The sequence below is a fragment of the Symphalangus syndactylus genome, chromosome 11 (assembly GCF_028878055.3).
Source record: "Symphalangus syndactylus isolate Jambi chromosome 11, NHGRI_mSymSyn1-v2.1_pri, whole genome shotgun sequence".
Taxonomy (NCBI): domain Eukaryota; kingdom Metazoa; phylum Chordata; class Mammalia; order Primates; family Hylobatidae; genus Symphalangus; species Symphalangus syndactylus.
In genome coordinates this window covers 16,092,357-16,104,563 of record NC_072433.2, presented here as the reverse complement: position 1 = coordinate 16,104,563, position 12,207 = coordinate 16,092,357, and the positions used below count along the sequence as shown (strand labels likewise).

The 12,207-nt window shown below is 37.9% G+C and overlaps 1 protein-coding gene across 31 annotated transcripts in view; it reads left to right on the top strand.

The window, feature by feature from the left end:
* The window catches only part of CSPP1 (centrosome and spindle pole associated protein 1), a 132,152-nt gene that overhangs the window by 63,770 nt on the left and 56,175 nt on the right, over window positions 1–12,207 (top strand). For all 31 annotated transcript variants that reach the window (XM_055299127.2, XM_063611530.1, XM_063611536.1 and 28 more), the window contains 2 exons: window positions 5,286–5,415; window positions 10,772–10,919. In XM_055299127.2, the coding sequence (XP_055155102.1) occupies window positions 5,286–5,415; window positions 10,772–10,919 (278 nt within the window). The remainder of the gene's footprint in view (window positions 1–5,285; window positions 5,416–10,771; window positions 10,920–12,207) is intronic.

Here is a 12,207-nt window from a genome sequence, read left to right as displayed (position 1 = left end):
TGAGAGGTGTTCTCAGAGTTTCCTCGGGCATCCATGTAATTGCACATGCGTGTGGCTTTCTAAATTCTCAGGAATATGTTGGAGCTTTTCAAGACCCCATGGGCATGTTATTTCCCAGATTTTTCTTTTAATTTTATTGGTCAGCCTTTTGCTTGCCCTGGCTGTTTTCCCTGTTTTAGATAGCTATGATGTTAAGTAATTACTGCTGATTGTTTTCTACAAAACCCCAGGATAGTGAGCTCTGAGTCTGGTAAAATAAAGATAGGCTCTGTGAATGGGGCTTTTCCTGGGAGCTGCCAGACAGGTCAAAAGTGAGATTTTTCTAGAGATTGGATTTTTCGGGAATTCCAGACCTATTCTACCTGTCCAGTGGATACTAGATTACTGGTTTTCACAGCAGCTGTCTTTGGTCAGCGTTTGGATTTTAAGTTTATGATAGAGCTAAGGAGAAATTGAAAGGTAAAGGGCAAGTTCAAATGCCACAAAGTTTACTTTTCTTACTGAAAATCAACCTTAACCAAAAAACAAAAGCTCTCCTGGGATTGTTTCAAGCCTTCCATGAATTTCCCAACTACTTAGCTCAAGCTGCTATAACAAAATATTATAGACTGGTGGCTTAAACAACAGACATTTTTTCTTGGTTTTGGAGACATAGAAGTCCAGGATAAAGGTGTCAGCAGATTTGGTTCCTGGTGAGGGCCCTTTTCCTGGCTTTGTCATTGTATCCTCACATGGTAGAGAGAGCAAGGTCTCTGGTCTTTCCCCCAGCCCATTTCACGCCTCCCCATTTTTTCTTAAGTACACTTAATCACATCACGAGGACTGTACCCTCTTGATCTCATCTAAACCTAATTACCTCTCGTAGTCCACAGCTCCATATACCATCAGAATAGTACGCAGGGCTTTGATGTAAGAACACAATTCAGTACATGGCACCAGAATTATTAAAAAGTTGGTTTTGACAATTTTGACTCGTGTTCTCATTGCTTTAATGGAGTAGCAGTTTTTCTTAAAGTTCTTATTCTGCCATTCTAGAAGTGCTTTCTATAAATCAGTTTTAGAACATTTTCATCCCTCCAATAAGATCCTTCATGCCCATTTATAGTTAATCCTAATTCCCATCCTCAGTATAGTTGTTTTTAAGTTCTTCTCTGTTAAATTTTTCTGAAAGCTACATTAAAAAGTGTAAACTTGTTATAAAAGTTAGATAACTGAGTGACCAGCTGAATTATCTTACAAACCAATGACTTTCAAAAATTTCTGTTCGTTTCTAAGCATTTTAGCATGAGAGGTGGAAGGAACCTGTGACTCTGTTAGCTATTTTGATGTACACACAGTCTGTCTTCTTTCCATTGGCTTTATTAATTTAGCACGCTTTAATCTTTGTATCATTTGAGAGGATGGTAAAGATTGTGGTTAGCTTTTTAGTCTTTCATAAGAATGGGTGTGTTATTATATTTCTAGGGTAACCACTAAAAGTATAGGAACAAAAGGTACAACTTACTACAGTAATAGTGGAAAACATTCAAAAAAGAAGAACCAAAATAGAATTGGGAAATTGTTTTATTAACTGTCTCATCTTTTTCAACTTTGGTGATGGAGTAAGTTAAGAATTTGTTGGCTGGGTGCAGTGGCTCAGGCTTGTAATCCCAGCACTTTGGGAGGCTGAGGCGGGTGGATCACATGAGGTCAGGAGTTTAAGATCAGCCTGGTCAACATGGTGAAACCCCATCTCTACTAAAAATACAAAAATTAGCTGGGCGTGGTGGCACATGCCTGTAGTTCCAGCTACTCAGGAGGCTGAGACAGGAGAATCACTTGAACCTGAAAGGCGGAGGTTGCAGTGAGCCAAGATCACGCCACTGAACTCCAGCTTGGGCGACTAGAGTGAGACTCCGTCTCAAAAAAAAAAAAAAGCTTCTTGGCTGGGTTCAGTCTTAAACAGGCTAATACAGAGTGTGGAATGAAGGAATACTCTCTGGTTACTATTACGAGACTTTCATAATCTTGATACTTAAACCTAATAAGACCAGTATGAAATGGAAAATTACAGGCTAGTTACACTCATTAGCACAGACACAAGGATCCTAAAACTGAACCTCAAAGTATAGAGAAAGGATTATTCATCTTGAATTAGAATTACTATCAAATATAGGATGATTAAATGTAGTAGAGTATATCAGTTAAGAGCGTGGACTTTGTAGCCTGATTGCCTTGGTTTGAATCCTGCTTTTACCATTCATTAGCTTGAGGTGTATTTCTTACTTCTATTCCTTGTCCGTTCATTGGGGTAATAATGGTATCACCTCACAGGGTTTTTCTGATGATTGAATGGTTAAAATATGTAAAGTGTTTAGGACAGTGTCTGAATACTGGAGCCTATTGGTGTTAGATATAATCAATATGATTATAAAATCAACTACTGTAATCTACCATGTTAACAGAATAAAGAAGAAAGCTATATGATATCCCAATAGACAAAGAAAAAGCATTAAAATAATTTCATTAGTGATTAAAAATGTAATAAAATAGGTTAGAAGGGAGCCTATAAACATGAAAAACTTACATCATGTATCTTATTTAATGATGATAGATTTAAAACATTCCTTTTGAGATTCTATCATTGCTTCCTTTCACAGGGCTTAATTTCAGCAAGGCCAAAAATAAGAGAAAGAAAGGAAGGAAGACAGGTACAAGGATTAGAAAGGAAGGGAGAAAACTGATCTTATTTGCAAAATAATATATGGTTAAAATATTGGAATTAATATGAAAGTTTTCACAGAATTACTGATTACAAAATCAATATATAAAAAGCAGTTGCAGGAAATGGCAGTTCCTTAAAAAGAATATGACACTGCAATTTCATTCCTAGGCATGTAATCAAAAGAAAGAATTACATGTAGATGCAAAGACTTGGATGTGAATGTTTATAGCTGCATTCTTGATAATAGTTAAAAAGTGGAAACAATTCAAGTGTCCATCAGTGAGTGAATGGATAAACAAAATGTGTTATATTCATGCAATGAAGTACTATTCAGCAATAAAAAGTAAGGAACTACTGATATGATATAATATGGATGAACCTTATAAATGTTCTGCTAAATGAATCTATACATACTATATTGGTCCCATTTATATAAAATGTCCAGGAAGTGCAAATCTATAGAGACAGAAAGCAGGCTACTTACCTAATAATTACCTGGGGCTGGGGGTTGAGTAGGGATTGATTGCATATGGGTATGAAAGATATTTTTGGGTTATAAAAATGTTCTAAAACTGGATTATGGTGATGGTTGCACAACTCTATAAATTTACTAAAAATCATTTAATTGTATACAGTTGACACTCGATAACACAGGTTTAAACTGTATGAGTCTACCTACATGTGGATTTTTTTCAACCAACTGCTATAGAAAGTACAATATTTGTGGGATGTGAAACCCATGTATGTGGAGGGCCTACTTTTCTTATGTGGGAGTTCCGTAGGGCTCACTTTGGGACTCGAGTATACTGATTTTGGTATAGGCAGAGTCCTGGAAACAATCTCTCAGATATACTAAGGGATGATTATACTTAACACCCCAATCATTTCCTCCCTTTCATCCTGATCTGACTACATAAATCCTTAAACCCCCTTTTTGGGGGAGTCATGGAGGAGTTGATAGATAAAGGTTAAGAATTTGGGTCTGTGAGTATGTGGGCAATATAGACGGGAGAGATCATCAGTGAAATAGATATTGAGAGAACCTGTCCACCATATAATTTATAAACAGTATATTTTGAGAGAATGAGTTTATTCACATAGACCCTCTCAACCTAGAGCCCCCTTTCCCTGAAAAAATATAGTCAGTTAGGAACTATTTGATCTAGTTTACCTCATCTTCCCTTTTAGCCACTCATAATCCAATGTGACAGTATACACAAACATACTTGTTTATCCTAATAAAAGATTCTAAATAAGTTAGAAAAGGTAAATACACAATGGAACTCATTTTTTAAAGCAGTGATAGTTTTGGAGAAGAGAAAGCTTTTTTTAAATTATAAAATCAGGCTGGGCGCAGTGGCTCATGCTTATAATCCCAGCACTTTGGGAGGCCGAGGCGGGTGGATCACTTGAGGCCAGGAGTTAGAGACCAGCCTGGCCAACATGGTGAAACCCCATCTCTACTAAAAATACGAAAATTAGCCGGGCGTTGTGGCGGGTGCTTGTAGTACCAGTTACTGGGGAGGCTGAGGCAGGAGAATCACTTAAACCCGGGAGGCAGATGTTGCAGTGAGCGGAGATGGCACCATCGCACTCCAGCCTAGGCGATAAGAGTGAAACTCCGTCTCAAAACAAAAGAAAACAAAAAATTATAAAATCAATTTTTGAATTTATCTTTTATAATTTAGATTTCTAAAATGTTTTACTGTCTTTGAAGTCAATATATTCCTGTACTTAAACATGTGTTATGTTGGCTGGGTGCAGTGACTCACACCTGTAATCCCAGCACTTTGGGAGGCTAAGGCAGGAAGATCACTTGAGCTTAGGAGTTCAAGACCAGCCTGGGCAACATAGAAAGACTTCGTCTCTAAAAAAAGTGAGCCATGCATGGTGATGTGCACCTATACCCCCAGCTACTTGAAAGGCTGAGGTGGAAGGATCGCTTGATTCCAGGAGATCAAGGCTGCAGTCAGCTATGATGGCGCCACTGCACTCCAGCCTGGGTGACGAAGTAGGACTCTGTCCCCCAAAAAACAGCACTTTATTGCTTGTGATTTATGTAACAACAATATGTTTAACATTTTTTCTTCTATATTTCCTTGTGAATTTTTCAAAAATTTTAATTTTATTTGAGATAGACTTTTTCCTGTAATTACATTGTTTTATTCTTGAAATAGCTAAGAAGTAATTTTATTAGTAAATCATTTAAAAATAAATCATTAGTTATTGTGTTACTTGAGGGAGTTTGGCTGTGTTATTATTTCTGTTTGTTCAGGAAGCCACCTAAGTCATATGTGTACTGTTCAATGAATTACCACAAACTTTTTTCACTCCTGTGCAACTATTACCTAGGTTAAGAAATAGATGCAGTGAATTTGAAAGTTGCAAGGATTGTCAAAGCAAAGGCAGGAAGGAGCTAAGGAAGGAGTCACTTACTTAAGGATTCCTCTTTGGCCTATAAAGAAATATCCTTCTGTATTTTTAAATGTATTTATATGCCATGCTATTTCAAAAAACTGTTGTATTTTCTTCTTGCTTTGTCGTCGATGGATTTAAATTATTTATTGTGTATTTGATGTAGGAATACGGTTGGACAGAATGAACTGAAGATTACAAATGATCAAGTGATAAATTCAGGATTGATTTTTGAAGATAAACTGAAACCTTCCAAACAGTCACTTCAGTCTTACCAAGAGGCTTTGCAGCAGCAGGTATTGATTCATTTACTCATTTACTGTTGAACCTCTTAAGTGTAAACATGGTGGTAACTTAGAGCTCAGAGTGTGGCAGGGGAGGGGAAAAAAAACAGTTAATTATAATTCGAAATGCTGAATTTTGAAGTGGATACAGTAAAACGCTGTTGGAAACATAAGATAGGGAAAATAATTGCCTGGGGCAGTTGGGAGAGCTTCACACAGTAGTTGATATTTAAGCTGCATGTTGTGCAATGACTGCATTAGAAGTTGCTGGTGTATACAGAGAATGGAATTGGGTTGGAAGAAGGGGCTGGAGAGTTAGATTGTTCTAGTAGATTGTGAAGGACTAGCTAATAAGAGGTTTTCAGTTTCATCTGGTTATGGGCAGCTGAAGGAAGGAAATTTTAAGCCAAGTAAAGTATGAAAGGATTGGTTGCTTTGAGCAGATTTATCTTTTATGAAGATAATAGGTTGTGATTTGGACAACTGGGAAGAGATTGGCAGAGAAATTATTTAGTAGATAGTCCAGTAAGGAGGTGATGAGTCCCTGAACCAGATTGGGATGTTGGGGAAGACATCTAAGAGACAATTCTCAGGTTTCATTGACAGGACTCGGATATAGGGAATGAGAACAGAGGGTTTGAAGATGATTCCTAGGAGAATAATGAGGCTATAAACCAAAATGGGGAATACAGGAAGTAGTTCATGTTTACAGAGGAGGATAATGGGTTCTTTTGTAGTTTTAATATTTGCAGAGAATTTAAGAGTAACTATCAAATGTATGGGGTTCTTTGTAGGAATTCCCTTACCCTCTGAGAGGGCCTTGGGACTCTAACTTGGTTACTTTTCTATAGAATTCCACTTGGATTTCTTTTAAAAGTACTTTTGTTCAACTTTTACATGGGCAACTTTCTTGAAAGATGGATTTTTAAAATTATAGAATTACCAACATTTTTTGTATGTTAGGATTCTACAAATAAAAGACTGAATTTTAAATTCAGAATCTGTTTTTGAATGAGCATATTAAAAACACCACTGACAAAACTAGATTTTTCAACTTTAGAGGTCTATTTGATGTGTGTGATGACTTCTTTGGCTGTGCTGGAGCAAAAGGTTGCTTAAATTTACTGCGCATATAGTTATGAGTTTAAAAGTGACTTTCCAAAATGTAGACACTTGTTTATTGCCTATCCATATGTCTCTACAGAACAACCCTGTGCTTATACTTAGTGATGGTAAGAATGCATTTGTTTTTTGTGCTTAATACAGCTTTGCAGAAATATTGCAGGTTTGGTTCCAGACCACTGCAATAAAGCAGATATCACAATGAAATGATTCACATGAATTTTTTTGGTTTCCCAGTGCATGTAGAGTTATCTTTACGCTATACTGTGGTCTATTAAGGTGCAACATGTCTTAAACAAGCTACGTAAACTTAATTTAAAAATACCGTATTGCTAAAAAAAATTTAGCAAGTCATAATCCTTTTGCTGGTGGAGAGTCTTGCCTCAATATTGATGGCTGCTGACTGATCAGGGTGGCAGTTGCTGAAGATTGGGTGGCTGTGGCAATTTCTTAAAATGAGACAACAGTGAAATTTGCTGCTTCAATTGACTCCTCCATTCATGAGAGATTTCTCTGTAGGATACGATGCTGTTTGATACCATTTTATCCACAGTAGACCTTCTTTCAAAGTTTGGAGTCCTCTCAAAACCCTGCTGATGCTTTATCAACTTAGTTTATATAATGTTCTAAATCTTTGTTGTCATCTCAACAATGTTCACAACATCTTCACCAAGTGTAGACTCCATCTCAAGGAACCACTTTCTTTGCTCATTCATAAGAAGCAACTCCTCATCCATTAAAATTTTATCATGAGATTGCAGCAATTCTCTCAAGTCTTCCATGCCTCACTTCTAATTCCAGTTCTCTTACTATTTCTTCCACATCTGCAGTTACTTCTACCACTAAAGTCTTGAATCCGTTGAAGTCATCCATGAGGGTTAGGGTCAACTTCTTTCAAACTTCTGATACTGTTGATATTTTGACTTCCTTCCATGACTCACAGATGTTGTTGATGGCATCTAGAATGGTAAATTCTCTCCAGAGGGCTTTCAGTTTAGATTTCCCAGATCCATCAGAGGAATTACTGTCTGTGGCAACTATAGCTTTATGAAACGTATTTCCTGAACAGTAAGAATTCGGTGTCAAAATTACTCCATGAGTTAATGGGCTACAGAATGGATATTGTATTAGCAAGCCTGACAACAACATTAATCTTCTTGTATATCTAGCTCTTGGTTGACCAGGTGCATTGTCAATGAGCAGTAATATTTTGAAAGGAATCTTTTTTTTAGTAGTAGGTCTCAACAGTGGACTCAAAATACTCAGTAAACCATTCTTGAAACAGTTGTGCAGCAATGCAGGCTTTGTTGTTTCCTTTCTGGAGCACAGGAAGAGTAGATTTATCATCATCTTTTTTTTTTTTTTTTTTTTTTCTTTTGAGATGGGGTCTTGCTCTGTCACCCAGGCTGGAATGCTGTGGTGCGATCTCAGCTCACTGCAAGCTCCACCTCCCAGGTTCATGCCATTCTCCTGCCTCAGCCTCCGGAGTAGCTGGGACTATAGGTGCCCGCCACCACGCCCGGCTAATTTTGTTTTTGTATTTTCAGTAGAGATGGGGTTTCACCAGGATGGTCTCGATCTCCTGACCTCATGATCCACCCTCCTCGGCCTCCCAGAGTGCTGGGATTACAGTTGTGAGCCACCGTGCCCGGCTGATTTAGCATCATTCTTAAGAGCCCTAAGGTTTTCAGAATGGTATATTAGCATTGGCTTCAACTTAAAGTCACTAGCTGCATTAGCTTCTAATGAAAGAGTCAGCCTGTCCTTTGAAGCTTGAAACCAGACATTGACTTCTCTTTACTAGCTATGAAAGTCTTCTTTTAATACAAAGCTGTTTTGTCTCCATTGAATATCTGTTGTTGAGTGGAACCACCTTCATCAGTTATCTGAGCTAGACTTTCTGGGTGACTTGTTGCAGCTTCTTCATCAGCATTTGCTGCCTCACATTGTACTTTTTTATTTTTATTTTTATTTTGAGACAAAGTTGCACTCTGTCGCCCAGCCTAGGCTGAAGTACAGTGGCATGATCTCGGCTCACTGCAACCTCCACCCTCAGCTTCCCGAGTAACTGGGACTACAGGCGCCCACTACCAGGCCCAGCTAATTTTTTTTTTTTTTTTTGTATTTTTAGTAGAGGTGAGGTTTTGCCATGTTGGTCAGGGTGGTCTTGAACTCCTGATCTCAAGTGATCCGCCCACCTCAGCCTCCCAAAGTTTTGGGATTACAGGTGTGAGCCCAGCCCATGTTGTACTTTTATGTTATAGAGATGGCAGCTTTCCCTCAACTTCATGAACCAACCTCTGCTAACTTGCAAGTTTTCTTCTGCAGCTTCCTCACTTCTCTCAGCCTTCACAGAATTGAAGAAAGTTAGGGCCTTGCTCTGGTTTAGGCTTTGGCTTAAGGGAATGCTGGGCTGGTTTGATCTTCTATTTAGACCACTAAAACTTTCTCTGTAACAGCAATAAGGCTGTTTCACTTTCTTACCATTCATGTGTTTACTGGAGTAGCACTTTTAATTTTCTTCAAGAATTTTTCCTGTGCATTTACAACTTGGCAAAGTGTTTATTTAGCATAAGAGGCCTAGCTTTCAGCCTATCTATGCATTTGACAAGCCTTTCCCACTAAGCTTAGTCATTTCTAGCTTTTGATTTAAAGTGAGAGATGTGACTCTTTCATTCACTCAAACACTTACATGCCATTGTAGGGTTATTGGCCTAATTTCAGTATTCTGTCAGGGAAAAGAGAGACCCAAAGAGAGAGAAAGAGACAGGGGAATGGCTGATTGGTAGAATAGTCAGAATACATATGACATTTATCCATTAAATTTGCCATCTTATGTGTGTGTGATTCATGGTGCCCCAAAATAATTATAATAGTAACACTAAAGATCACCAATCACAGATCATCATAACAGATATAATAATAATAATTTTTAAAGTTTCAAATATTGTGAGAATTACCAAAATGTGACACAGAGACATGAAATTAGCCCATGCTGTTGGAAAAATAGTACTGATAGACTTCCTCAATGCAGGGTTGCCACAAACCTTCTATTTGTAAAAAATGCAATATCTGTGGCCAGGCGTGGTGGCTCACGCCTGTAATCCCAGCACTTTGGGAGGCCGAGGCAGGTGGATCAGAGGTCAGGAGATCGAGACCATCCTGGCTAACACAGTGAAACCACATCTCTACTGAAAATACAAAAAACAACTGGGAGTGGTGGCAGGCTCCTGTAGTCCCAGCTACTCCAGAGGCTGGGGCAGGAGAATGGCGTGAACCTGGGAGGCGGAGCTTGCAGTGAGCCGAGATCACGCCACTGCACTCCAGCCTGGGTGACAGAGCAAGACTCCATCTCAAAAAAAAAAAAAAAATGCAATGTCTGCAAAGCACAATAAAATGCAGCACAATAAAATGAGGTATGCCTGTATCTAAAGTTGCCAAGCATTCCCCAGAGAGTGTTGATCCTCCAACCTCTGAATTCTGGGAATAGAGTTTGCCTGGGGAAAGTAGGTCTGGTAAGGTTGAGGGTAGACTTTGTGGTTGGGCATTCCCCTTGAAAGGATAGATGTAAAAGGAGCATAGGGAGATCTGATGGTCCCATGGAAATGGCAGGGTTAGAGACGGAATGGCTCAGGTAGACACTAGGGGAGGGAAGGAGGAGTTGGGTGAGTCCGAAGTAGCCTTAGTGGCTAGAAAGTCATTTGGTGTATATAGAGGAACAGGGGCTATGTATTCTAGCCATTGAATTATTTTTATTTTTAATGTTATTTATTTAGAGACAGTGTCTTGCATAATGTTGCCCAAGCTGAAGTACAGTGGCACGATCTTGGCTCACTACAAACTCCACCTCCTGGGTTCAAGCGATTCTTGTGCCTCAGCCACCCAAGTAGCTGGGATTACAGATGTGTGCAACCACACCCGGCTAATTTTGGTATTTTTAGTAGAGATGGGGTTTTGCCATGTTGGCCAGGCTGGTCTTGAACTCTTGTCCTTAAGTGATCTGCCTGCCTTGGCCTCCATAGGCATGAGCCACCACACCTGACCTAAGGTATTTTTACATTGAGTATTACATATATTTGTGATTTTTAACCTTTGTAGGGGAGTATATTGAAAAAAAAAACAAAAACAAAAACCAAATTTTTTTTTGTTTGTTTTCTAACACAAAAAATAACATCTGGGATTACTAACTTCTTGTATCAGAATACTTGTCAACACATTTATTTTCAATATATTTTATGTTGTCAAGATTCGGGAAAGAGAAGAAAGAAGGAAGAAAGAACGTGAAGAAAAAGAAGAATATGAAGCTAAATTAGAAGCTGAAATGAGAACATATAATCCCTGGGGAAAAGGTGGAGGTGGTGCTCCTCTCAGGGATGCAAAAGGAAATCTGATAAGTACGTTATTTCCACTGACTTGTTTTTAAAATAAGCTAAATTATTTTTAACTTTTTAAAAGACTGGGGAGTAGAAAAAAGTAGGAATCTTAGCCTCTATAGCAAGGTATGTATGTAACTTAATGCATATGAGGTATTTTAAGAATAAATATAATAACAGAGGCTAGAAAGCATTTCTTCTTCAGAATACTATTCATTTGTTTTTATTATAAATATTTCATCCTCTGATGTTAATAACCCAGCTGCAGAGAAAAGCTCCTGTTAGTTGATAAGTTTTTACTGAAACTGGTACTTAGAATATTTTGTTTCCTCATAAAAATGATAAAACCTGTATTACAATTTAAAAAAAAAAAACTAGTAAGATGTCTTAGAAATAAAGGATCTAAAACAGTTTTGGGAGGGGATTTTGTGTTTAATTTATATATGCAATGTACCTGCTCATTGCAAGAATTCCTTTGGCAAAAAGAAGACATGATCATAGAAACTTTCTAGCAAGTTTCATAATTTTTTGATTTATCTTTCAATTATGTACTCTCAGAAATGTTTGATCTAGTAATCACACAACAAATACTTCGAAAGAGTGGCTTTATACAACTTGTTATATGCAGTTGTCTGTTGGTAACCATGGGACATTGGTTCCAGGATCTCCTGTGAATACCCAAATCCATGGATGCTCAAGTTCCTGATATGAAATTGGTGAAGTGTTTGCATATAACCTACACACATCTTCCTGTATACTTTAAGTCATCTCTAGATTACTTGTAATACCTAATACAGTGAAAATGCTATGTAAATAGTTGTGATCTTGTATTAATTAGGGAATAATGACAAGAAAAAAAGACTTTTCACATGTTCAGCGCAGATACAAGCATCCATTTTTTTTTGTTTTTTAATGTTTTCGAATTGTGGTTGGTTGAATCCACAGATGTGGAACCCGCAGTTACAAAGGGCTGTTGTATATATTAGGATGGTCTTTGTTTAGCGTTTAGTTAAGCAGAATAAAAGCAGATCAGAGATACACATTTCATGTTCTTTAGGTATTATATGTTGTAGGAATAGATGAGTGATAGAATCGGAAGATTGGATGTTGAGTTAGAATTCTTACGTATTGCAAAAATTTTCTCCCATTCTGTAGGTTGCCTGTTCACTCTGATGGTAGTTTCTTTTGCCATGCAGAAGCTCTTTAGTTTAGTTAGATCCCATTTGTCAATTTTGGCTTTTGTTGCCATTGCTTTTGGTGTTTTAGACATGAAGTCCTTGCCCATGCCTGTGTCCTGAATGGTATTGCC